Source organism: Apium graveolens, chromosome 10 (assembly GCF_009905375.1).
Source record: "Apium graveolens cultivar Ventura chromosome 10, ASM990537v1, whole genome shotgun sequence".
Taxonomy (NCBI): domain Eukaryota; kingdom Viridiplantae; phylum Streptophyta; class Magnoliopsida; order Apiales; family Apiaceae; genus Apium; species Apium graveolens.
This window is the reverse complement of record NC_133656.1, coordinates 57,717,938-57,745,463: the sequence shown is the minus strand read 5'-3', so window position 1 is coordinate 57,745,463 and position 27,526 is coordinate 57,717,938. Positions and strand designations below refer to the sequence as shown.

General features: G+C 35.2%; 1 protein-coding gene across 2 annotated transcripts; it reads right to left on the bottom strand.

The window, feature by feature from the left end:
- Nucleotides 1-827: 827 nt before the first annotated feature.
- On the bottom strand, nucleotides 828-25,356 carry LOC141689674 (DDT domain-containing protein DDR4-like). Of its 2 annotated transcripts, XM_074494029.1 has the most exons (12): nucleotides 24,655-25,356; nucleotides 24,438-24,548; nucleotides 13,148-13,234; nucleotides 13,009-13,046; nucleotides 12,845-12,926; nucleotides 12,437-12,543; nucleotides 12,087-12,243; nucleotides 10,687-10,779; nucleotides 2,923-3,046; nucleotides 2,370-2,412; nucleotides 2,061-2,249; nucleotides 828-1,989 (listed from the first exon to the last, which is right to left on the bottom strand). In XM_074494029.1, exons 1-12 carry the CDS (start codon nucleotides 25,027-25,029, stop codon nucleotides 1,164-1,166), a joined length of 2,232 nt encoding a protein of 743 aa, XP_074350130.1. In that variant the 5' UTR covers nucleotides 25,030-25,356; the 3' UTR covers nucleotides 828-1,163. The 2 variants fall into 2 exon arrangements, with proteins under 2 accessions (XP_074350130.1, XP_074350131.1); XM_074494030.1 differs by lacking the exon at nucleotides 10,687-10,779.
- Between the last annotated feature and the right edge of the window lie 2,170 nt (nucleotides 25,357-27,526).

Here is a 27,526-nt window from a genome sequence, read left to right as displayed (position 1 = left end):
TTTTTTTACTTGGATTAAATAAAAAAATAAAAAGTATTGATAATTCATTTACAACCTCTCTTTTTTCAAAAGATAGATATAAAATATGAATAAAACTATTAAAATTTAAAAATAACAATCAATGATGTTTTTCAAATATGGCTAACCATTATAACTAATATCATTAAAGCAAAATTTCTTGCAAATTCAACAAATTTTAGATAATATCTATTTTACCATAATTTTGCTAATTAAAATAGTTAATTCCCTTGGAGATACTCTAAGCATTACTAAATGGAGAAACCCATTATATGAACCATCAACAAAGTGTTGATATAGTTGTTGAACTCTTGTACTCTTTTACAGGAGGTCGGGAGTTCGTTCCCTGACGTGTGCGGGTGTAATTTATTAGCAAAAAATATATTATAAAAATAACCGTCAAGATTTTATTATAAAATCTGATCATAAATTATAAAATTTTATTTTTAAAAAATATAAAATTCGATACTAATTTAGAATAATAATTATACTTGAATATTATAAAAACTTTGAGAATTAATTTTTTTTAAAAAAATTGATTTTAAATTTGATTCTACTTTAGAAAAATACTGTGATTTTAATATGAAATCATTTTAAACTTTTACATTATATTTGAATGATTTTTTAAATAAATAAAATTGTATAACTTCGCCTTTTAACTTTATAATTAAAATTTATAAAAAAATGAAATAAAATTTTATATTTTATATTTTTAAAATAATAATTTTTCACAATTCTGTATATAAAATAGTTCTACATGTAGTACTACCCCTTATACGTGTGTAAGGCAAACCAAGGAACATCCCACAGTGAAAAGTTCTAAATAAAATTACAGTTAACAGGGTTATTTTACACTGAACAGAGTGAACACACAACCCAAGACTCTAGTAACTGGCTTGTTGGTTGTGGTAAACCTAAAAAAATGACACCAACTAAATCTATATAATTTCTCAACATTTTTTATGCAAGTAATTTCTCACTTTCACATTGCCTGTCATAGATCGACGACATATGCAGGAAGGCATGCAAATTGTTAACTTTCGCAATGGAGGAACCTATTTTTTACTTCTACTATAGTGAACCAAAATTTATAATTTATCATACAACGAGCTTCTCAAGGAGCACCTGCACTCAGTGAAGAAGCCTTACAAGTTATTTATATCTTCACCTTTCATGGATGAACTGGGACCATCGTCGAAGCCAGGCCCCGGGGCAAGTTCATTTAGGTCCAGAAATTGCCTTTTTTGTACACCTTCCAACCCATCTTGATCGGGTCTATGAGGTTTTAAAGGCATTTGAGGCTGTTCTGTTTCTACTGACTCCGGCTTCTTATAGGCAGTTGGTTCAGTTTTCATCTCCTGGTCATTTTTATTTGGTTCTGAATCTTCGCTTTGCGTACCCAATGAAAATTCTGCAGTTTCATTTGCATTAGTGTGCCTTTTATCTTGCAAATTTGATTCTTCGCATTTAATGGACTCGTTTTCTGAATCTGATAAATCTTGTTTGTCTTGTGAACTATATTCATCGCGTTTTAGTGACTCATTTTCTGAATCTGACCCCTCCAATTGTCTATAATCAATACGGTTTCTGGAAGCCCTTTTACTACGTCTTAGACCTGACTGCATGTCACGAACTGACCTCGACTTTGTTTCCCTCCTAGTTCTGCCTCGTAATTTCTTAAATTGTGGACGGTCGTCACTATCCTCACTAATACTGAAGGACTCATTATCCTCTTCTTCCTCTTCCTCTTCCTCTTCCTCGTCAGCACGTTCTCCTTCCCAGTGATACTCCTCGTCTCCTTCAGAGCTGCTACCAGATATCTTCATTTCTTTTCGTTTCTTCAAATATTCTTCGTCATATACAACCTCCCCAACTATATCATCGTCACTGTGAAAGTCTGCCTCGCGATCTGAGTCTGCTTCAACAAACTTTCTTTCTGAATATCGTTGAGGCTTCTGCCTAATTCGATTACTGCAAACGAGAAATTCAGTTATTAAAGAATCATACAATTATATGAGTAAGAAGAAATAGATGTACTGTACCTGCGATCCACTGGCTCAGAATTATCTTCATTGTCGCTTTCCTCGTAATCAGGAGATTTTGGCGATAAAGGACTGAATGACTCTGGTTGAGGATTTTGTGAAGGGCCGGCCATTCTACTTCCATTCAAAGATGTATCATGTCTTAAACCTTCTCTTCTGACAATATGTTCAGGAGATGGCTGCTTTGTTCTGCACAAGACCAATGAATAATTTTTCATACATACACTAGGAACGATAACCAGCCTATAGGATTCCTTTATCCAAAAAGGTGTGCTTCTCAGTGGAAGTAATAATAAATAAGATGCATACTTCGTTATCTTGATAGCTTCATTTATTGATCGGTCATAATCATCTGCAAAACATAAAATATATTAGTGAAATATTTTCATACATGTACTGGAGATGCAAGATAGTGCTGCTATATGTTTTCACAGGAGAATCATTCAACATAAGGTTAGAACACTCCATAAACCAACCACTGACCACAAGTAACCAGAATTTGTCTAGCTTCACAGAAAATAAGAAATGCACTACTGCTATGCTTGTAGCATAGGACTAGCAATCCCCAGACTATTGTGCAAATTGTTCTAATTTTTAAATTTTAATTAATGCTCGAGTTATCCCATGGACTAGATTTCAGAAGGGTTTTAATTCATTATATTGGGATATTGGGATGTGTAATACCATGAAAAATGGTGGGTTAAATAATTCCTTCAAGTGAGCTAGACATTATGGGACTATATTAAGAGAATAAATATGATAAAATGATTGCAATTTGCAAAATGTAAAAATGGTGCCCTCCCTGGGATTATTAAATACCACAAAACAAACTTGTCCTAAGATTTTATCTTATATGCCTTACCAAAAGTATATGATACAGGTTTTCTACCACGAAGGGAACGTCCGAGACCAAGCCCATCAACACCCATCATATTATCGAGGAGAAGAGCTTGTCTATGTTGTTTCTTCAACAGCTTCTCTCTTTTCTGTACATGAAAACCGCCAAAGTAAAATGATAATCATATATATATATGGGTTAAGTTCTATGGAAACCACTTTTTTTTGGAGACCTTGGAGACCACTTATGTTCTGCAAGTTAAATATTGCATAAAAACATTGCAAAACATATTATTTTGCGAATCATGTTCTACAAAGATCCTTATTATTCAAAATCTTGAATATCATATATGTACTGCATATATGTACTGCATGTAAAACATTACAAAAATATTTTATTCTGCAAAACATGTCAGTTTGCAGAACATTTGTTCAGCTTGCAGAACATACACATTCTACTTATTAAACTTAAATGATCTTCAATAATTTTAATGAATTAGTGATACTCGTAAAATATACTTCACAAAATAATATATTTTATAGTGTTTTGATTGCAGAACATATGTGGTCTTCAAGGTCTTCGATGAAAACATGGTCTCCATAGAACTTTCCTTGTATATATATATATATATTGTTCACATACATATTAACACAATAATAATATATCACTAAACTACATCGTAACTTTTACTTAGGTCACCAGCTAAAAAATGATTTGGTCAAATACTTAAACTAATAAAAAAATTCATACTGGTTTATGCCATTACTCCCTTCAAATGAATCTAACGGAATGCTGATATGGCAAGCGACGTGGCATAACAGGTGACGCCTATTTCCCCATTTGACAAACCTATTATATCCATCCATCAACTCGAAACACAATTCTCACCCTCCTCTTTCTACCGATACATCTATATATATGTTTTTATATTTGTTCTATATATGTGATGCACAAGTTACTTTTAATAATTGGTTTTCTGTATTTTTACATCTTTTTCATATATATTTTTGTTATAAACATTCTAATTTTAAGGGTCCCGTAAAAATACGTAGGCCTTGGAGATGTGTTTATATTAAATAGTTATATGTGATTTAATTAAAAAAGATAGGTAAAAGACTAAGACCCTTTGTAATAAGGTCACAAAGATGTGTTTACATTATATTTTGGATCCAAGAAGTAAAACTAAGCATTGAAGCTCAAATAAATTACCTGATTATAACCATTATAATCAGGTTTTACTACTTGGAATATTGGAGAGATTAATGGGAATCGGTTGTAAATCAGATTTTGTACATTAGTCACTTATTGTGTATTAGCTGTAGATATCATTTAGTTATATAGATCTCTACAATTATGGGATCTAATTAGATATGCTACAATAGGCACTTCCCTATTTTCCACTATATATATGGGACCTTGTAACTCTGATTAAAAGATAGAAAAGCAGAATATAGTTTCTTCTAATTTCTACAATATGGTATCAGAGCACTAAGGCTTTTCATGGGACTCCTGTTTGCAGCCTTAGTTGCTGTATAACACATAAACTTCACTGATTCATTGTTGCAGCCTTCATTGCTGTATTTTCCTCTTCAAATCAGCCACATTTCCTTATTTCCTAGTTTTTGTTTCTACTTCTTGAACAACTTTATTTGTTGATTTTTCTACACCATGTCAGACTCCGAATCTTCAATAAGGAAACAGCTGAAGAGATAAACTGTCCAGAAAATTGGAGAACTTCAAAATGTTCGAGCCTCTTACAGGTTCAATGGAAAAAACTTTCTGAAGTGGTCTCAGTTCATCCACACATACCTTAAATACCTTAAGGGCAAGGGACGACTAAACCACCTAACTGGACCAACTCCAGAAAATAGTACTCCATCATTCAAGTCTTGGGATGAAGAAGATTCCATGATTATGTCATGGTTATGGGATTCGATGGACCTGACAATCAGTGACACTTGTATGTTCCTGGCCACTGCAAAAGAAATATAAGATTTTGCGCGTTGCACTTATTCAAAGGATCGACATGCAGCAAGTGTTTACGAAATAAAGATAAAAACAGCAGCTACCAAGCAAGGGAACAAAATAGTGACTGAATACGCCAATCTTTTACAAAATCTGTGGCAGGAACTTGACCACTATTGTACATTTGAGATGAAGTGTGCTGAAGATGCTACAACTTTAAAAAGGTTCCTTGAGAAGGATCGCGTCTATGATTTTTTGGCAGGTTTAAATTCTGAATTTGATCAGGTTCGAGTGCAGATTATTGGCAAGGAAGAACTCCCTTGGAAGAGGCAATCTCTTCAATTAGGGCAGAGGAAAGTCGGAAAGAAATAATGCTTGAATCTCTTAATACTGTTAATACTGAAGGATCTGCATTAGCAACAAAGGGTGATCATCAAGAGAAAGGAACAACCGGTAAAATTTCTGGGAGAGAGAATCAGTGAAAAGAGAGCAAAGATAGCCTATGGCGCACCTACTGCAAGAAACCGAGACACACAAAAGAGCAATGTTGGAAATTAAGTGGGAAACCTCCAAGTAATGAGTGGGGAAATCGTCGAGGCCAACAGCGTTATGAACACGGGCAAGAATGTTTTCAACAAAGAAACCCTTCACAAGTACTAGTTGCTGAAAAAGCAGATAAAGAAAAGTGCAGAAAAAGGTGGGTTCTTTAGTAATGAGATGGAGAAGCCAAGGAAGTTGTTGGGCTCTCTCAAAAATACTTCTGGAACATGCTCACTTGCTCTCTCAGGTATATCTGTTCCTTCTGCATGTCTAAATGTCTCAGATCAGTTATATACTAATTCTTGAATTGTCGATTCTAGAGCTACTGATCATATGTATGACTAATAACTCGCAATTTTTCCATACATATTTACCATGTCCTAGTAATAGAAAACTTTTAGTGGCAAATTGCTCTCTAGCAACAATTGCAGGAAAAGGTAGCATCATTATTTCACCCTCGTTGACTTTAAAAGATGTTCTCCATGTACCAAAGCTCTCAACTAATGGTGAAAAAGCTCACTCAAGATCAGAATTTGTTAAAGTAATTCCACAAAATCAGCACAACATTTAAATCACAGATCTGATCTCAGTTATATTCAAATACAACTATAGTTTAGGATCAGTTTTGATTCTATAATTACCCCAGTTTATAGCCTTGTAATATCTCCTGTAATATTGCCTCTAATTATTCCTGTAGCCTGCTATATAATGTAGTGATTATACATCAATTAGACATAACAAAAATACATTTTCTACATGGTATCAGCCTAGGTTTAGGATCCTACATTCTTATCTTCTTTTTTGTTTTTCCCTCGGCATCATCTCTCTAATTCTCTTCCATGGCTTTTGCATTTTCTTCATCAGTTTCTTTTCCTTCCAAAAACACTTCCCAGTTCACTAAACTCACATAAACAAATTATCTAATTTGACTAAGACAAATCAAGCCTTATCTTCATGGTGCCAAATTCAGGGGATACGTTGATGGCTCCATACCAAAACCATCTCAGACCATCATGACTGCTACCACTCAAACTGAATCGGCAACAGAAATTCCCAACCCAAAATATGAGGATTGGTTCACTGTAGATCAACAAATAGTCAGTCTTATCACTACCTCCTGTCATAAAGTGTCTCACAACTCACAATTGGGTTTGACACCTCAAAAGAAATTTGGGACTGCCTAGCTAGCCACTTCTCACAAAGTTCTGCCGCTAGTGCTTCCAGTCTCAAGCTTCCACTACTTGAGTTCAACAAAGTAGTGGAAGCTTGAGACTGCTACCACTCAAACTGAATCGGCAACAGAAATTCCCAACCCAAAATATGAGGATTGGTTCACTGTAGATCAACAAATAGTCAGTCTTATCACTACCTCCTGTCATAAAGTGTCTCACAACTCACAATTGGGTTTGACACCTCAAAAGAAATTTGGGACTGCCTAGCTAGCCACTTCTCACAAAGTTCTGCCGCTAGTGCTTCCAGTCTCAAGCTTCCACTACTTGAGTTCAACAAAGGCTCTCAGACCATTGATGATTACCTTCGTCATGCTAAGTCACTTGCAGATCAGTTAGCAGCCATTAAAAAACCAGTCTCTAATGAAGATTTAGTACTGGCAACACTTCATGGACTTGGATCAGCATGCTCCGAACGGCTCTCTCCCAAAACTCTTCTCTCCCCAGTTTTACTGAGCTACGCACTCGCATCTTAGCCTTCGATGCCCAACAACCACGTCACCAAGAAGAAAGAACAGCAACAGCTCTTTTTCATGGTACCAATACTCGTCGTGACAATTATGCTCAAAATGGACGAAACAATAACTCAAATAGTCAAAACTTTAATCGATCTAAGCGGTACAATTTAGGGTGTAACTACCAGCAACAACAGAAAAATAATGTTCCATCACCACAATTCCATCAACCACAATTTCCTGTGTTTAGACCTTACTCCCCACAAAGTTGGGCTCCTCGTACTCAACCATCTAATGGAATACTCGGCCCAGCTCCTAATTGGTGTTCCACTTGCCCCACGAACCAACATGGACATCAACAATGCCCCCACAAGTTTTTAGGCCCACCTACAGTTGCACCCTTCGCTGGAGCTCATTTTGCTGCTGATCCAAATTGGTACCCAGATATTGGAGCAACCCATCATATGACGTCGATGCCTGTTAACAATCCTAAAGAGTACAGTGGCCCTCATAATGTTTATATGGGTAATGGGAACTCAATGCCTGTTTCCCATACTGGTAACCTGCCAATTTCTATTGGTTCTTCTCAATTTTCATTACAAAATGTCTTTCATATTCCTTCTCTTCGTAAAAATTTATTGTATGTTGCTCGCTTTACTAAAGATAATCAAGTCTATTTCCTCTTTGCCCCTGATTTCTATCAAATCTATTGCTTACAATCTGGTCGTTTATTATTTGAGGGCCCCTGTATAGACGGGTTATATCCACTTCGGTTTTCTCAGATCCCTTCCACTCCACAAGCTCCTGTTGCTATACACTCTTCCACGTGGCACAATCGTCTTGGTCACCCATCAACTGATGTCTTGGTCTCGTTTAAGTTCTAATATTGGTTCTAAAATTTCCTTTCGTGAATGTGCTTTAAGCAAGTCACACAAATTTCCTTTCGAATCAAATCAGTCTTACGCTGATTCTCCTTTTCATGTAATTCATAGTGATGTTTGGTGTTCATTTACTCCATCTAATTGTGGATTTAAATATTATGTTCTCTGTATTGATGAATTTTCTCGTTATTCATGGATTTATCCAATGCATCGGAAAAATGAAGTTCTCTCTCATTTTAAGAAATTGGTTGCAAAAATACAAAATCTTTTTAGCATCACCATAAAATTCCTCCATAGTGACAATATAACTGAATATGTTAATCACGAATTCACCCAATATTACAGCTCTTTAGGAATTCAACAGTTTTCATCAAATCATAAACAATTTATTAGCAGTCTTGACACCATTTCAGTTCCCAAAACTCTATCTGAGGCATTATCAAAAGTAGGGTGGAGGAATGCTATGAACGAGGAAATGACAGCTTTAGAAAAGAACAAAACATGGGAGGTTGTGGATAGACCAAAAGGAAAGAATGTAGTAGGTTGTAAATGGGTCTTTACACCTAAATATAATGCATATGGTTCCCTCGAAAGGTATAAAGTAAGGCTTAGGCTGGTCGCTAAGGGGTACACTCAGACATATGAAGTTGACTATCTCAAGACTTTTACTCCTGTGGCAAAAATGAATACTCTTCGAATACTGTTGGCATTGGCTGCTCATTATGGTTGGAAACTTTTACAGTATGATGTAAAAAATGCTTTTTTACATGGAGACTTAAATGAAGAGATTTACATGGACAACCCTCCAGGATCTGGAAAACATGTAAAAAATAAAGTTTGCAGGTTGAGAAAGGCATTATATAGGTTGAAACAATCACCAAGAGCATGGTTCAGAAAATTTATTAAAGTCATAAAAGCCTCTGGATATCGACAAAGTCAAGGAGATCATACTCTTTTTATAAAACACTCGAATACAAGGGGGAGTAACTGTTGTGCAAGTATATGTGGATGATATCATAGTAACTGGGAATGATGATAAAGAAAGTCAAGAGCTTAAACAAAAGCTTATTAGTGAGTATGATATAAAGGAATTGGGCAGGTTGAAATACTTCTTAGGTATTAACGTGGCACATTCTAATAAAGGGATCTTTATATCACAACAAAAGTATGCAACTGATTTGTTAAAGGAAACAGGGAAGATTGGATGTAAACCAGTATCTACACCAATTGACTCTAATCAGAAGCTTGGAGAAGCCAAGGAAGAACCACATGTGGACAAGAAAATGTACCAAAGGCAGAAAATGTACCAGAGGCTAGTCGGAAGACTCATCTACCATGCACACACCAGACCTAATATTGCATACTCGGTAAGTCTAATCAACCAATTCATGCATGATCCAAGAGAACCACATCTACGGGTTGCCTACAGAGTATTGCATTATTTGAAAGGGAATCCAAGAAAAGGGATCTTGTTCAAAAAGAAACCAGAATCTTGCACTGGAAGTTTACACCAATGCCGACTATGGAGGATCTTTAGTGGATAGAAGATCAACAACAGGGTACTGTACATTCCTCGGAGGCAATCTTATAACATGGAAAAGTAAAAAACAAAGTGTTGTCCCTAGATCATCTGTTGAATCAGAATTCACAGCAATTGCTCATGGTTTGTGTGAGATACTATGGGTAAAGATCATACTGGATGACTTAAGAGTCAAATGGGAAGAACCTATGAAGCTCTACTCTGATAATAAGTCAGCGATCAACATTGCTCATAATCTTATACATCATGATAGGACAAAACATATTGAGATAGATAGACATTTCATCAAAGAGAAACTCGAGGAGGGATTAGTGTGTATGTCATATGTTCAGACAACTTGATGTTCTGACGAAAGGCCTGAACAATCCTGGTTTTCATAATATTGTTTCCAAGATGGAAATGGAAGATATCTATTCTCCAGCTTGAGGGGGAGTATTGGAGAGATTAATGGGAATCAGTTGTAAATCAAATTCTGTACATTAGTCACTTATTGTGTATTAGCAGTAGATATCATTTAGTTATAGGGATCTCTACAATTATGAGATCTAATTAGATATGCTAGAATAGGCACTTCCCTATTTTCCACTATATGTATGGGACCTTGTAACTCTGATTAAAAGATAGAAAAGCAGAATATTTTCTTCTAATTTCTGCAATATGGAATTAAAATATAATATAAACGCATCTTTGAGACCTTATTACAATGGGCCTAACTCTTTTACAAACCTATTTTAATTAAATCACATGTAACTATCTAATATAAGCACACGTCTCTAGGACCTAGGACCGTATTTTAAAATTTATTTTATCGAGCCCTTAAAATTAAAATGTCTATGACTATTAAATATGAAAAAGATATAAAAATACTGATAAACAAATAAAAAAAAGTAACCCGAAGCACTAGTTATGAGCTAGTATTTTAATTTTAACGTTTTGTAACATAATTGTTCCCGTTTTAATTAGATGTTTTTACATTAGTGTATTTACAGATATGTATAATAGGTAGATCCAAGTGCATAGACATAAATAAGCCCAGGTAACAAAATTTGAGTACTAAAAAATAGGGTATGGGTATCGTACCAACCAAACTTTAAATGTTTTGGTTTTTATAATATAGTTTAGATGTTACTTGAACTCGGGAACTACAAACATAATAATATATATTTAGTGAAAATCACCTTGTGGACCTTCTCAATCTCCGGAAGCATGTCATTATATAACTTTTTTCCAACTGAAGCTTCAGTTCTATTTTTGCTTGCTAAAAGCTTCTCCTGAAATAAGGTTGATTGTTAGGAGAACAGAAGAACCAGAGACCAAAAAGAACCCACATTTATCTTTCAGCCAAATTGTGAAACTCGCAGTCATATTGTCAAAAGCATGCCCTATGGTCTGTGCAAATCAGAACATGATAAAGCAAGTACCAAATTTGAACTAAAGAGTTTTACAAGTAACAGGTGAAACGCCAAAGACCCAAAATCTTTAAGATGATAGTTATGCTGAGTGGTCCCAAGTACGAGACGCATTATACATTTTCCACGTGCACCAAGCATAAAACTTGCTCGAATACTGAATCATGACGGGGCGGGAAAAATTTGGGAGGGCTCTGTTTACTTAAACATAGGTTAGCTCCTGTCTTGAATAATAATCTAAACCTTAAAATATTTGTTATTATCAATCGCTTCTAACCAAATGTTGAGTTGTTAATTGTTATGTATTCTCTTCTAGCTATATGCTATTCTTCCCCTGAATATTGTAGTCGCTTTCAATTACCGGACCACTATGATGTGTCAGTCCAAACTCCAAACAAATCTAATGCAGGCAAAGGTTTAAACAGATTCAATTTTTATAGATTATATAATAATATTCAGGGATTAAATTAATTTATTTAATTACTTGTTTTATTATATTAGGCAAGGTTATTATTAAGAATATTCTGGAATTATAATTACAGAGTCATAGAAGAAGTTCTTACCATTGTTTAGTTATGATATTTAATTATTTTTTGAAAAGGAGATATAGACAAGGATTACTTCTTTCATAAACTCTTGTCATAAACTTTACATAAACTCTTGTCATACTATTATTAATCAGATTAGACTTACGAATTGATCTGAGAATGTATTCTATTATAGAAAAACTCTCTTTTGAGATAATTATCCCCCATTTGTTTTCACAAATCCTAAACCCCGGATCTCCTCCTACATTAAAATCCCTCTCTCTAAATTTTTTATGTTGTATGAGTAGTGACTCAACTTCTCATATCTGCCCCAAGTGTCTAGCTTGGGTTTTTTAATGCTTTATTTGAGCATTGTCTCAAATGTTTAGTCAAATTATGATTGGAGAAAGTAAACTAAATCCAAAAACATGAAAAAGAAGCATGCAGTTAAAGGTAATATCATGGTACAGTCCCTTCGTCAGCCACAAACTGTACCCAGATTTCAAAACCTCAAGATCTGAATGAGTATAAAGATATATAGACAACTGCGTGGTGATATTTGTGCACGCACCAAGAAAGGCTAAAAGGCAAACAAGAATTTAAAGCATGCAAAGAGCAGGGAATGAAGCATATAAAACTTACAGAAACTTCTTGGAATTCATCCAAATTTGTTGCAACCGTCTCCCATTCATAACATGAACTAGGAATAGGTTGTACACTTTTTCCCTTTCCTTTCTTCACCTCAACTTTCCTGATTTCTCTGTACAAACGCTGACCAATGACAGAATCATCTTCATACCTATACCAATAGAGATAGATCTGGATAGATTAAACTAGGAATAATACAATCTATATCACCCTATTCTCTTTAATCGGATCACATTTATTATAATTATGATATTCTAGTACACATTCAATATGCAACAGAAGTATAACCCAGAGATGGACAAAAAGATGAACTTATAGAAACTGCAACGGGCATGAAGAATTACCAGTAGAAGATTCCACGAGAATCACCACCAATACGTTCTTTACGGAATGTTGACATTTGAACTCCTTGCTTAATTGAATTATCTATATAGTTGCGAATGTCTTCTTGCTGGAAAATATAGAAAAATATTTAGCTGTCCGTATTGTGAGGCAACAAATAACGGAACATATCAGCTAAACCTAATTAAGCTCATACACAAGCAGTCTAAAATTGCATTTGAGTAAAGCATTAAAAAGTGCAGCATATTTTATACCTTAGTAATGGCCCATAAACAGATTCAATGCTACATAGTACATACAAATCATAACAGTGAATATGCCTTGATAAAAATCAGGATTTATACATAAGCCAGATAAAATTTCATAAGAAATCTATGTAAAATAAAAGCAAAGCTTAAAACTATTATTACCTCGACACGAATATCGCACAAGGCTTTTAGAATGAACACACGGACACCAGGATCAAGTGTATTATAAGCTTCAATCTCAGCTCTATCAAACCAATATGAGTAAAACTTGTTACACATCATATTTACAAAGAATGGACATTTTTTTATAAATACAAGATAATTACCCATGAGAAGCAACTATTGGTAGCTCCCCTTCTGCAACCTGCAGCGCAGGAGAAAATCCAATATAAAACCAACATAAGAGCAGTACATAAATATATGCCAAACAAAAGTAGCTAACAACGTTAAGAATCTGAGGTTTACCCAATGCCACCAGTCCCTTAACTTTCTACAGAGAACAGTAATCCAAGTATTTTGCCCAAGTGCCATTCGAGTAATCGGAGGAATTGCCTATAACATGAGCATACGAATAAACAACAGAAGATATAAAATAGATGAATTACAGAAGCTAATAGACAGTCTGTAAAAGATTTTTGCGTGACAAATATACATTCATGCATGACACCAAAGTGTAACTTATAAACGGATCAGCTATTTCTGCAAATAAAGCTCACAAATCTATTGAACGATAGAATTTCCTACCAAAGAAAGACAAACAGATTTGACATGTCATGCAGATCAATTAAAAGTAATAAAGTACTACTCCACAAACCTAGCAAATTGTTAATTATAGAATGATAAGGAAACATGATTTCTTCTTTTTTAGAAGCGCTACGACATGTACTCATCTATAATTACATGATACACATTCAAGTCAATACAGATTTTATAAGGTAGTACTTTTTGCAAGGAAAAACCCACTTTAAATTTTCAGTACTTGAACTTGCGTGTTGCTCACACAAAAACTACCATAGGCTTCTCTTTGCCAATCTTTAACAACATGCTACATGCATTCTCCATTTAAAAGAATCTAAGATAAGATAGTACAGATCTTAATTTTACCTCTCAATTTATTAATTAAACAGCATAGCAAATAAGACAATCCTAAGCTGTAGAATAACATTTACAACTCAGTGTCTACAACTCCAGCCACAATTCCTCAAACTCCAAAACTCATCTCTACAGCTACAATCAGATAAATCAGCTAGTACTTTATCAGAATCAAGTTTGATTTACTTGGAAATTAATAGTACTAGGTTTGCTTGGTTCAAATCCAGTTTCAATCCCCTAATAACGAAGAACACAATAAACAAATCTCTCATATTAAAAACCACTTCAAAATATCAATTCATTAACTAGTCATATACTCATCTACTACGTTAGCAATCGTTAAAAATTATAAGTATAGACACATATCCATCTCATATACTACATTTTTTTCTATACATGAACAAATACATCACTCGTATATTTATCTCACTGTTAAAATTTAATAGAGGTTGGTTTTTATATTTATATACTTAGATATATATTTATTTTCAGTGGGTCGAAAGAAGATGGAACTTAAAGCTTCATTTTCTATATCAAAGAACGTGAGTCATCATGGGAATGAAAAAGAACATGAACAACCCATTTTCTAGTGCTTGCCGATAATCTCATTGATCTTGGAACTCATTGAGAAACTCCTAGAAACTTCTCTCGCAAAGGTACCTTTAGACCCTTGTGGATATATGTTTTCCTTCTTGATTGTAATTTTATTTAAATTAGTTTCTTAAAATTAATTTTTCAGGTAACTAGAGTCTATTATTAGCATTTGCCTTCTAATTAGAGTTCTTATTGTATTCGTTTTCAGATTTTATCTTCCAAGTTATGGATTCCATGATTTAATAATAGCCTAGTGGCTAGCCACTTACCTTCTTCCAAGACCAGGTCCCGGGTTGGATCCATCACTCAACTTGTTGCCGTATACTTAAAAAACAAATGCACCGAAATATATAAGGTTATGGAGTCTCACACAAGTCTAGATGATCTTTATACTGGATTATTCTGAGATTGTTGTTGCTTCTCAATTCCGCTTTAAAAGTTGAGAAAAAACCTTTTGGTAATCATAAAACTTAAAATGTTTCAATATGAACTGATAAAATTGTTGGAAACACACAGAATATGATAAATACAAGCACACTAAACGTGTCAAGGAAAAGGCAGCGTATACTAATGAGATGGGTAAAATTAAAATATGAAGAATCTTCCTCTATCTCAGTTTATTTTACATCAATTCTAGCCAGATCTGTTTATCGGCACTCATTCCTGGTTGTAACTTTTTCAATTCAGTTTCTCATCTAAATCAACAAAAGTTTCAGGATTCTAGTACTTTTAATTCTGATCTAAGCTAGAAGTACTAGTATTTTGCTAGCAGCTAGTGATTTGTGCAATTCCATCTATAAGGCAGTTGGTCTACTGTAGGGATAAAGTTAAAACAATTTTAAATCAATTTATGTTTGAGGAGTCTATATTAGAGACTGCTCAGCTATTTGCACTTGCTAGAATCCGTAAGAACATAAAGTTCAGATTCTGTCAGGAATTAGTAAGTTCCTGACCTAGTTTCTTACTATTTTTGGTGTTTTCTGATTAATAGAGTAGTACAGCAGCTAGATAATGTGAAATGAGAGCAGAAATGTAGAGTTTAGATAGAGAAGAAGGAGATCAGAGAGAGATCAGAGAGATAGTAGAGAGACTTGAGAAAGAAGATAGGTTTAGAGAGAGAGAAATTCAGTTATAGAGAGAGAAAGTAGAGAGAGAAGGAGATGGTGGCAAATGCCTTTTCCATATTATCATTTATATCCCAAATGAAGAGTTACACCTCAGTTTATATACTAGTCACAGCTTGCAAATTAAAACTACATGATAGAATGTCCTTTCTACCCTTACTAATACTACTAATCTTTTATACTGCTATACTACTGGTTTACAATCTATCATCCTGACATTCTTTCCCCCTTAGCAGCATTCTTGTCCTCAAGAATAGTAATCCCAGACTGCAACACCTGATTCTTGATGTGCCCTGCTGAGAGCATCAGCCACTTGATTCTCCACCCCTTTCCTGTAAATGATGGTATAATGATACCCCAACAGTTTACTTATCCATTTTTGTTGCAACAGATTGCTAACCTTCTGTTCTGTGAGATACTTCAGAGCCCAATGATCAGTTTTGATCAGAAAGTGCTTATCCATGAGATAAGAAACCCATTTTTTTACAGCTGTGACAACTGCCATTAGCTCCTTTTCATAGGTGGACATAGCTTGACCTCTAGGACCAAGCTTTACTAAAGTAAGCCACAGGATGACCCTCCTGAGTTAATACAGCACCTATTCCAGAGTTAGAAGCATCTGTTTCTACAGTGAATTCCTTGGAATAATCTGGTAATCTGAGTACAGGAGTGCTAGTCATGGCTTCTTTGAGAGCATTGAAAGCACATGTTGCTTCTGCAGACCACACAAAGTTGTCCTTTTGTAATAAATTGGTCAGAGGCTTAGCAATTAGCCCATAATTTCTAACAAACTTCCTGTAATATCCACTTAAACCCAAGAATCCTCTCAGAGCTTTGATGTTCTGAGGAACAGGCCAAGAAAGCATATCCTCAATCTTACCTTTGTCCACAGATACTCCCTCTTGGTTAATGACATGACCAAGATAGGTCACTTGAGTTTTCATAAACTCACATTTAGACTGCTTAGCAAACAATTGATGTTCCCTCGTCAATGTAAACACATGCCTTAGCTGTTGAATGTTCCTTTGCACTCCTCAGGATATCATCAAAGAACACTAGTGTAAATTTCCTCAAATATGGTGCAAAAACCTAATTCATCAAATGTTGAAAAGTTGCAGGAGCATTTGTCAGCCCAAAAGGCATGATTGTGAATTCATAGTGTCCCAAATGAGTCCTTTCTATATCTCCCTCCTTCATTCTTACTTGGTGATAGCCTGCTCTTAGATCTAATTTTGTAAAGAATTTAGATCCACTTAATTCATCCAGGAGTTCATCAATCAGAGGAATTGGGAATTTATTCTTGATTGTTAGTGAATTCAGCTTCCTATAATCAATGCAGAATCTCCAAGTTCCATCTTTTTTCTTAACCAACAAAATAGGAGAGGCAAAAGGAGAACAACTAGGCCTAATTACCCCAGATTCCAGCATTTCAGAAACCAACTTCTCAATTTCATTTTTTTGATCATAAGAGTTTCTGTAGGGCCTAATAGAAAAAGGTTGAGAGCCTTCTTTCAGCTCAATGCTATGTTCTATCTGCCTGTGAGGAGGTAGCCCACTTGGAGACTTGAATAGATCCTCATATTCTGCTAACAGTTCCTGTAACTCCTTATTGCATCCATTGTCAACTTGTGATTCTTCTATAGAGCTTACATTTCCTGGTGGCTGCCCTATCTCATTTACCAGGTATAAAAATCCATGGCCTTGCCTTTGGAAGCTTCTAACAAATGCCTTGGCTGTCATTTGTTGAATTCTTGGCTTAACTGGCTGAGAATTCCCCTGTAACTTTATCACTTTCCCTTTATTCTGAAACTGCAGAGTAAGTTTTTTATAATCAAAAGTAACAAGCCATAGAGAACCCAGCCAATCCACTCCTAAAACTAAATCATAGCCTCCCATTGGCAAGGTTCTGACTGCAAATGAGAACTCATGTTTTCCCACCTTCCAAGTAAAATGACCACACTCATACTAACTCAATAACTGGTTCCCATTAGCTACCTGTACCTTCATAGCTGGTTTTTTAACCAATTCACACTTTAATTTGCTGGCACTATGTTCATCCAGAAAGCTATGTGTACTGCCTCCATCAATCAATATTGAGAATGGTTGTTTACCCTTCTTTCCTGTTAGTGTTATTGTCTTATTGTTATGGAACCCTTCTATAGCATATATAGACACTTCCATCTAATCTTTATCTTCCTTATACCCAGTCTCCGCAGACCTTCCCAGGGGTGCCTTTAACTTCCTATTGGTAGTCTCTGGCTACTTCATCTCATCTTTCCTTCCCTCCCGGATCATGAAGTAACAAGGTTGAATACATTGGTGATTCAGCCCCTCTTTATCCTTACAATAAGGACAATAACCTTCATTGATTCTATCCAACAATTGTTGACCTGTCATCTTGATCACTTATGTTGTTGAAGGGTTAGGACTAGTAACTTCTTGAATGTTGGCCAATTTGGCAGGTTTTGGGTTCTCTCCAGAACCTTCAGCCAGCATGACTTCCTTGTTGATCTTCTTGGACGCTCCTTCAGAAGTTTCATATTGCTTAGCTTGCCTGTAAGCTTGTTCCACAGTAGTAGGTGCCAAAAGTTTCAATGTTTCCTTGATTTTTTCTTGTAAACCCCCAACAAAGCACTCCACAAAATACCTTTCAGTCAATTCCGGCATCTTTCCTTTCAATTGCTCTTGATATCTCTCAAAGTGATCAACGTATGATTCCACTGTAGATGTCTGCTGTAGGAGCTTAAACTTCTCATAAATCAATTCTTGTTCCCTGAATCCAAACCTAGTTGTAAGGTGCTTGCAAAATTCAGTCCATTCCATGCTTGATTTTCCAACTGTATAAGTCTGAAACCATTTCCTAGCTGAGCCTTGCAAGTGCATTCCAGCCACTGCTACTCTCTTGGTTTCTCCCACTCCAAAGATAGAGAAATACTGCTCACAGTCTTGTATCCATTCTGAAACTCCTGATTTCTCCTCAAACTTCGGAAATGTGAGTTTAATATGAGATAATGTGTCACCAATTCCATTCTCAGTTTTCTCCGCATTAGTTCCCATTCTTTTTGCTTTCCTAACAGCTTTTCTCTTGATCAACATCTCTATTTTCTGAGCAGCTATGCTAATAACCTTCTCTATTTCCTTAAACCTTCTATCAGATTTCTCCTTGTAACATATGAACTGTTGCTCCAATTCCTGCATCATTTCATCCATATGTGGTTCCTCGTTTTCTATTATCTTCATACTTTCTTATGTTTTACTTTTCTCACTGAGACAAAAACTCAAACACCTGATAGGCACTCAATTTATACTCTTTGAATCAACTTGTCAATGGATCACTGCAACTTCCTTCAGTTCACTTGATCCACAGTATAGTGACTAAATCCACCAGATATATAAGCTACACTAATTCGTTTGTGATTTTCTACTTGTGAAAACCAGTAAACAACTAAATCTATTGAAGACAAGCTATTTTCAACTAGAATTCACTCTACAATCACTTTAACAACTTCAGAAATCATAAATCTAGATCAAACAGCAAGGAAACAGAGTACTTGACCTGTTTTAGTACTCATTTCTTAAGTACAGCTGAGATTGCAATGATTCTTCAACCGCTCGACTCGTTTTTATCAGCACAACACTGGTGAAGCAGTGGATGATCGAAAAAATGAGCTCTGATACCAATTTGTCAGGAATTAGTAAGTTCCTGACCTAGTTTCTTACTATTTTTGGTGTTTTCTGATTAATAGAGTAGTACAACAGCTAGATAATGTGAAATGAGAGCAGAAATGTAGAGTTTAGACAGAGAAGAAGGAGATCAGAGAGAGATCAGAGAGATAGTAGAGAGACTTGAGAAAGAAGATAGGTTTAGAGAGAGAGAGAAGTTCAGTTATAGAGAGAGAAGTTCAGTTATAGAGAGAGAAAGTAGAGAGAGAAGGAGATGGTGGCAAATGCCTTTTCCATATTATCATTCATATCCCAAATGAAGAGTTACCCCTCAGTTTATATACTAGTCATAGCTTGCACATTAACAGCACATGATAGAATGTCCTTTCTACCCTTACTAATACTACTAATCTTTTATACTGCTATACTACTGGTTTACAATCTATCATCCTGACAGATTCTTAGTACATCAATTTGCAATACAGGAATTCGACAAATATAATAATATGAGGATACTGGTGCGGGGGATACGGGTGCGGGCGGACACGGGAAAAATAAACAAAAAATTCATGTATATTTCATGTTAAAACATAATAAAACCTACTAACAAAACCAGAAATTGCATGAAAATTGAATCAAATGCATCATTTAGTAATCTAAAACACAAAAATACAAGTAAAATCTTTTAGTTTATGCAAAAATAAAATCAATACTTTTGTAGTAACTAATAGACAAGGATCTTAATTTTGTTAATGTAGTTTGCTAAAATAGTTTTTCACTACAATTTCTGAAGATAAAATTTCAGATTAGTATCATGGAAAAATCCGCGTGTCCAATACGGGGATACGTGTGTCCAAGTATCCAACACGGGGACTCGGCATGCACTCAAGTGTCCCTACTTCTTAGGTTCTCATCAAGTAAGCTAAAACGAATGCATCACGACATATTGAGTAGAGCTGTTATCAGGCATTTCGCACGAGGCAATTTAAGTTTTAAGGGACCTGATGGACGTCAGAATCAGGATAAAAAGAATGACAGCTAATATGTCCATTCAGGGAGGGTATACACAAACCTTGTCATGTTAAATTGAAGATGAAAAACGGACCAACATTGTCTGTTACAAAGACAGATTGGTGGTGATTCTGAATATATTTTAAAGGGATCATAGTAAGCTTAAGATTATCCAGAGAAGTGAACCCTGATTTAGGGCATCTGATACTCCACCTTTCGCGTGTCAACCATGATAATTGATGCAATGGAATGGTTTGAGTTTGAGGGATTATGACTTACATTTTGCTATCTCTGAGGTTTCAGAGGAAAGAAACGCTTCCATAGAATCTGTGCACCTAAATTCGACACACCACTAAAAGCTGATTAAAAAGAATTCACCAGAAGCCAAGTACTAGCAACTTTGAATGTGAAAATTTTATCTTCTCATTCCTTACTCCAATTTTCAATTTTGAACAAAGGTGGCTACTCGAGCACTCATGATTCTATCTGAAACTGATAGTACTCTTAACAATATCATCAGTTCAACAACCAAGGCATTATAATGATGCTAAACTCCACATCACTTGGGCAGCATTCCATACCTAATTATATATACATGCAAGCAGGAGCTCTATGTTCTCAATATTCTAGGATAATAGGTCACAGATTTCAAACTCTGTATGGTAGTTGTATATGACTAAATAGACAATTCTCAGTGTGGTTTTTCTGAAAGGAAAGGGATAAGCCAAATTTATTATGGAATTACGGACCACTGGACACTTAAGTTTTGGAAGCATGCTAAGGAGGAATGTGTACACTGTACAATATGGCATCACAATTGGCTATTAACTTCTACGATTCCTGAAGGGATGGAGCGAATTGGTGCTAAGTGACTGAAACAATTGTGTAAGCAACTCTAGAAATAATGGGGTCTAAAGAACATGCCTTGCATAAAGGATTGCTCCACTACAAGGGAGAATAGGTAACAGGAAGCAAGTATGATCCAAGGAATCAAGTATCTGAAGGAGTAGATACCAATGGAGTGGGAGGCCATTCTGGTTAAAGAGCTACTCAGTACTTACAGAGGGATTAACGACTATTTGGATAAGAGAATGCTCGAAATGCAAACCAGTAAAACAAGTGCAAGGAGAAAGGGTGCATTATCCAGGTTTGTTTCTGACCTAACCTATTCCTAGTGAGACTCAGATAGAATTGACAATGAATTTCATAACCGACTTACCTAATTTAAGGGATTTCGTGGTAATGTGTCATTCTTGATTGGTTCAGGAGATAACTCATTTTATTGCCCTCAGTCACCCTATATTTGCGAAGAAAATAAGAAAATAGCTCAGACCTTTCACCACATCAACAACTTGCATAGCTTACCTGATACCATCAACAACCATAGGGTCGATCACTCTCCTTACTAAATTACTATAAAACTCTTTGCAAGTTAGTAGGTAGTAATTTGAGAGTCACTTCTACTTGAATTCCTCAAACTGAATAGTACTTAAAGAGTTTGAGACATCGGGTAATGAACCACCGCACCTCTTTGGTTGGCAACTGCTGAATAGTGGCATAATACCATGTCAATACTTCATTGCAATCCGGTCTTCTGTAGGGATTGGACGCTTAAACGTAATAATAAGGGAACCAGCTAATTTTTCCAGTTCGGAAGAATCACTAAATGAAGGAAAAGTATAAGAGCTCATCATGTTTGGTTTTTAAGGGCTAAAACAATAACAATATCTGATAAGGGTTTAGCTGAGAGAAATTTCTGTGGGAATTTTAAGATGTCTAAAGCTCAAGCCTTACAGGCCGTGCACAGCTTAAAGAAGGTCATGAGCAAGATGTTCAACTCTACGTGATATCTGCAGGTCACAAACCTTGAAAACATCTTTATACAAATAATAAGGGCAAAGCATATGTACATCGGACCGTCCCCATATCCTGCCTCTGTGGGATCCCACGTGCATGGCAATAATTTTTCTTTTTTACAGAATTCTGACACAAAAAAGTATTGCAGCATATAAGTTTGTTCTTCAAAATTCAGGGTTCTCCCAAAACTTTTACTGTTTCATATGTTTGTTAAGCTAATAAATCTCAAAATGCAGTATTAATGACTCTGCTTGGAGGGTCAAGACTTGTTGTAACTTTAAGTTTCCTAAGTTATTTAGCCAACAAGGACAGAGGTTTCCGTTTACAGAAGAGGAAGTGTAAGGATGTCACAATGGTACATTTACAAGCTGAGGACTATATAATAATTTCAGTTACATGATTTATTACTGGTCAGTCAAGGTAATAGTTCAATATCAGGATGACAGTCAACTACACCTCTAAAAATATGTTAGGAAATAAGAGAATAGGCTTACTAAAAGAGTCTGTATAAGTAGTATTAATATGGTAAGGGTATTTGAGACATTTAACAGGCCAAGTAGGGCTGTATTATAAATACTCAATCAGTTGTAATTTGAATTCAGTTTATAATATGATAACAGAAAATGGAAATCCTTTCCCACCAATTCTCTTTCTCTCTTTCTCTCTCTAAAACTCTCTCTCTCTAAACTGTTTCTTCCTCTGCAATCTATCTCAACCTCTGATTTCTATCTCTAATTCTCTGCTTCTTCTACTATTCAATCTTCTATCTAGCATATTAATCACATAAAAACACAAAATCACATTCAATTTAGTTGTCAATTTCTGGATTCTGTTTTAGCAACTTACAGTTCCTAAGTCCTAACAAAATACTAGTAGCTTCTACGTAATGCACATCATGAATATTTGAAAATGAAATATCTTTTACACCAGGTCTCTCTCTATAGCTTCTTCCCCTCTCAGTAACTGTCTTTTTCTCTAAACTCTGCTTCTCCGAAATTTTCTGTAATTTTATCTTTCACACTTCACCTCAATTCACTACAAACCTAGTTCCTGACAGAATATTGTAGTCTTCTGACGTTCATATTTATATGTCTGTATATAAGAAAATTTTGCATTACAAATATAAATAAATTGTACAAGTATTAATGTTGCGGTCGTACGTTTATTCTTACACTAAAGTATAATAACTAACAATCATAATTAGGTTGCAAACAGCTGAATTAGCATGAATAACGAAGTTCCCATACTTCACGCAGAGTGGTCAAAAGTGACCAATTACTATGCCAGAAACCTAGCAGTGAAAGAATTGCTTATTGACGAAGAATTTTACTCATTTCCTTTGCATCATTTACAGTTATGCATATACACCTTATAACACGAGTGCTGCCCTTTCAATTCTATCTGATCAGATACTATTATCATGCTATATTTTTAAACTATATCACAAAAATAGAGTCAATTGTTTGAGGGGAAGGGTGGAAAACAGCAAACTTTTAAAAAACAGACTTAGATGTCCAATTTTTACAGCACTCAGACTGGCATGTTGCTCATACCAAAACTACGATAACCTTCTCTTTTCCAGACTGAAATGGCATGATACATGCTACATTACTTAATAGTTAATAGAATTCTAATAGAAGTTAGAAAAGAATTTCTGCACCATTCAATTCACAGTTATTGACGAAGAATTTTACTCATTTCCTTTGCATCATTTACAGTTATGCATATAAACCTTATAACACGAGTGCCGGCCTTTTCAATTCTATCTAATCAGATACTATTATCATGCTATATTTTTAAACTATATCACAAAAATAGAGTCAATTGTTTGAGGGGAAGGGTGGAAAATAGCAAACTTTTAAAAAACAGACTTAAATGTCCAATTTTCACAGCACTCAGACTGGCATGTTGCTCATAGCAAAACTACCATAACCTTCTCTTTTCCAGACTGAAATGGCATGGTACATGCTGCATTACTTAATAGTTAATAGAATTCTAATAGAAGATAGAAAAGAATTTCTGCACCATTCAATTCATTAGTTAAACAGCATCACAAGGAACCCAATCCTAAAATGTGGAAGAATTTCGTACTCTTCTGAAACTTTTTATACTACATTGCCCCTTTAAAACTTTGAAATGATAAATCACACCACCAGATACATTATGACCCTAATTACTGCAACAAGATCCAGTTGGGGTACTAAAGAAAAAAAAAATGCCCATGTACTTTAAGGACTGAATCCATACCTCTAAGCAAATAACATAAAAGAAAAAGCGTTTTGTTGTAGAATAAAGCTAAAACCTTTATACATATACTTAACTAACAGAAAAATAGGAAACAATGCAGCTCCATACTGTGATGCACAAGCAAGTCAATATAGCTCAAAAGGCTACTGCAGTAGATAAAAACTAACCCTCAATAAAGGAATGTGTATATCAGCCAAAGTATTATTCGGTGTAATCAAGGCCGTTTCAAACTCCTCGACCGAGAACTCCGCTTTGATATTCAACAGAGGCCTAAAAACCTACACATTTCCACAAACACATACATTATCATCACTTAACAAAAAAATCACCAAAACATCAAAATTGAGCAAAAAGTTGAAAACTTTACACTCAATTCCAGCTCACATTTAAAAAATCGAGAATTGAAGCCAACTCCCACATGGACCTAATACTCCACCGCGGCAACTGAGAGGGGGGTGGCTCCCCAATTAACAGAGTCACAATCTTGCTACATTGGTCATCCTGAGGCGGCGAAGAGGGCTCCTCCTCTTCTTCCTCCTCATCTCGAGGCCGAGGCCTCTCCTTCCTCTTCTTCTTCTTCCTCTTGCTATAATCTGCTGTAAATTTGGCCTCCGCTGCAGCTGCGTGGTGGAGCCTAGCAGCGGAGCGAATCGTGCAAGCCCTGGAGGGTCTTTCTCTCCTAATTAAATTGTTAGGAATGGTGTTCTTGGTGTCTTTCGAATCGGAGTGGATCGGAGAAGAGGATTGAGCCTTGGACATAGTTTCCAATAAGAGATCGAAAAGTGGGGTTTGATTTAAAGATCATGGGGTGCTTGCATTGGAACAGTCAGAGAGACCCATCAAGAAAATACATAGATAGATATGTGTGTGTTTTTATAGAGATTCAAGAAAAATAGATTATTGGGGTTGAAGAACACAAAAAGATCAAAACTTTAAGTTTTGTGTGTGCGTGCGAATGAGAGAGATTGTACTCATGAGATTGTACTCATCTCTCTCTCAGTCTCTTGTTGTAATTAGTAGATTGAGAGAGAGAGAGAAACGGGGATTTTAATTTTTCGGGGTAGTTAGATTTCGGGGGACATAAGAATAAAATAAATTTAAGGGGCTCAATGTAAATTGCAATAATGGGTTGAAGAGATGGATTTAAAGGGGGTTTGTGAAAGTTGAGTTTTTTTATGGTATATAATACAAATAACAAAATTTAAAATTTTCCGATATCAATTATGACTCAGTTATGATGCATGAATTATCTAGATTTTGTAATCATATATATCTTTTATCACGTTCTGGCGAGAATCCGTTAAAATGAGAACTAGATGAGAAACGGTAATTATATCATTTATCTAACTGTTTATCATTGCAATTGTTATAGCACCACCCCCCTCATTTCCAACGGTCACTTCCGGTGAACACCATTTCCGGCCACCACCATAAAATCACCACCTGAAAATATAAAATCGCCACCATCAAACTAAAAATCAGCCCAGAAAACGAAAAATCACCATATTCGGACATTATTATTGCTTACCAGATCCGGGAAGTAACTCTGTACATCAACTACAACCACCAATATCATGTGAAAATCACCATATATATATCTAAATCACCACAAATAATATATGAAAATCACTTAATTATTGGAAAAACTATGACCATCACCGGAATCTCGCCGATTTCTGGAAAATTTCCAGATTTCATTCGAGTTCCGGTGGAACATAGACAATCCGGTCAGATTTGCATCAAACAAATCGATTCCAATTTCAACTATTTCTCTCACCCTTAAATTTTTTCAATTCTTATTCTTCTTTTCCGAACCTAAAATGGTAAAAACCTTGACGAGTAATAATACGTGATTCATAGATGCAAAAATATGAATCTTGATCATGTGATTTATAGATGCAAAAACATGAATCATCAGAGATAGACAAATATAGTAATTTAGTGGCTTAAGTATCAAATTTACTACTATATGACCAGCGAAATATCAAATTTACCACTGATTAATTCAGAATCTCAAATTGGCCATTTTTTACACAAAAATGCTAATTTTCGGTGATAAATTTGATATGTCATTAGCTTATGACCGACGTGAAACCGACGTAAAAAGTGGCCAATTTGAGACCATCTACTTGAAAATGGCCAATTTGAGACCACAAAATGGTCGGTAGTAAATTTGAAATTTTGCTAATTATATAGTGGTCAATTTGATAATTCACCCGTAATTTTGTGGGTATTGATGAACTCAGATAGAGTTGTAAAGTACACTTTGTTTTAATTTCTGATAACCCGTGATTAATTTTTTCTTGGTGTGTATAAGAGAGAACTTGAGTCTGTGCATTAGGTTGTAATATTGACAAAGAAAAGATAAAATAAGATAGTTTTGTGTAACATAAAAACAACAACAAATGAAAGAAAAATAAGACTTGAAATGATGTAAAAAAAATAAGACTTGAGTCCAGTTTCAGTTCTTCATTCTCAGCAGCAGAGATTGACACGTAGTTTAGCTTTATTGCACGATCAAGAATTTGGTGTATCTTCTAGACAGTGACGGCTCCTTATGTATTCCTTCTTGTCATTATTGCAAAAATGCACACTCTGTATCTAGAAAATCAATTAGCGTAAACTTAGAGTCTCTAGGTTATCATTTTTGAAAATTCATGATCCTTTGGGATATCTGAATAGTTACGTTAAAGCTTCTGAGTAAGAATAAACTGGAGACAAACTAAGAAGTAAGCACAAAACTTATGGTAAATATAATCTTTGATCTACTGTAAGTTTAAATATAAAGAGAACCAGCTTAACTCTTGCATCTTGAAATGTTTTCAAATGTATTTATTTCATATAGATCAAGACATGATTGGTTTTACAGATATAATCAATTAAGTCAAATATTTAAAGAAGAACATGCATAACCAGTGTTTGACTTATAAGGATTTCATCACTCACTTTATTTTCCTGAGCATCAAGAAAATAAATGAGTTCACTCATCAAGCTCATTTGATATTTAATTATCCATTGATTTTGATATGTCTTTTTTAATATATATCTATAGTAGAGTCAAGGGTTATATTATTGACACATAAACATACCCGTATTCTAGAGAAACGTGTATTTTTAAAAGAGGAGAAATTTGGCTTTTGTACCTCCGAAGAAATATCCCTTAGGTAAATACTGATAAAGATAGTAATACCATGCTCTAGATATATGCATTAATCCACATAGTGCTTTCAGAAGCTAGTCCACACATTCCGTAATT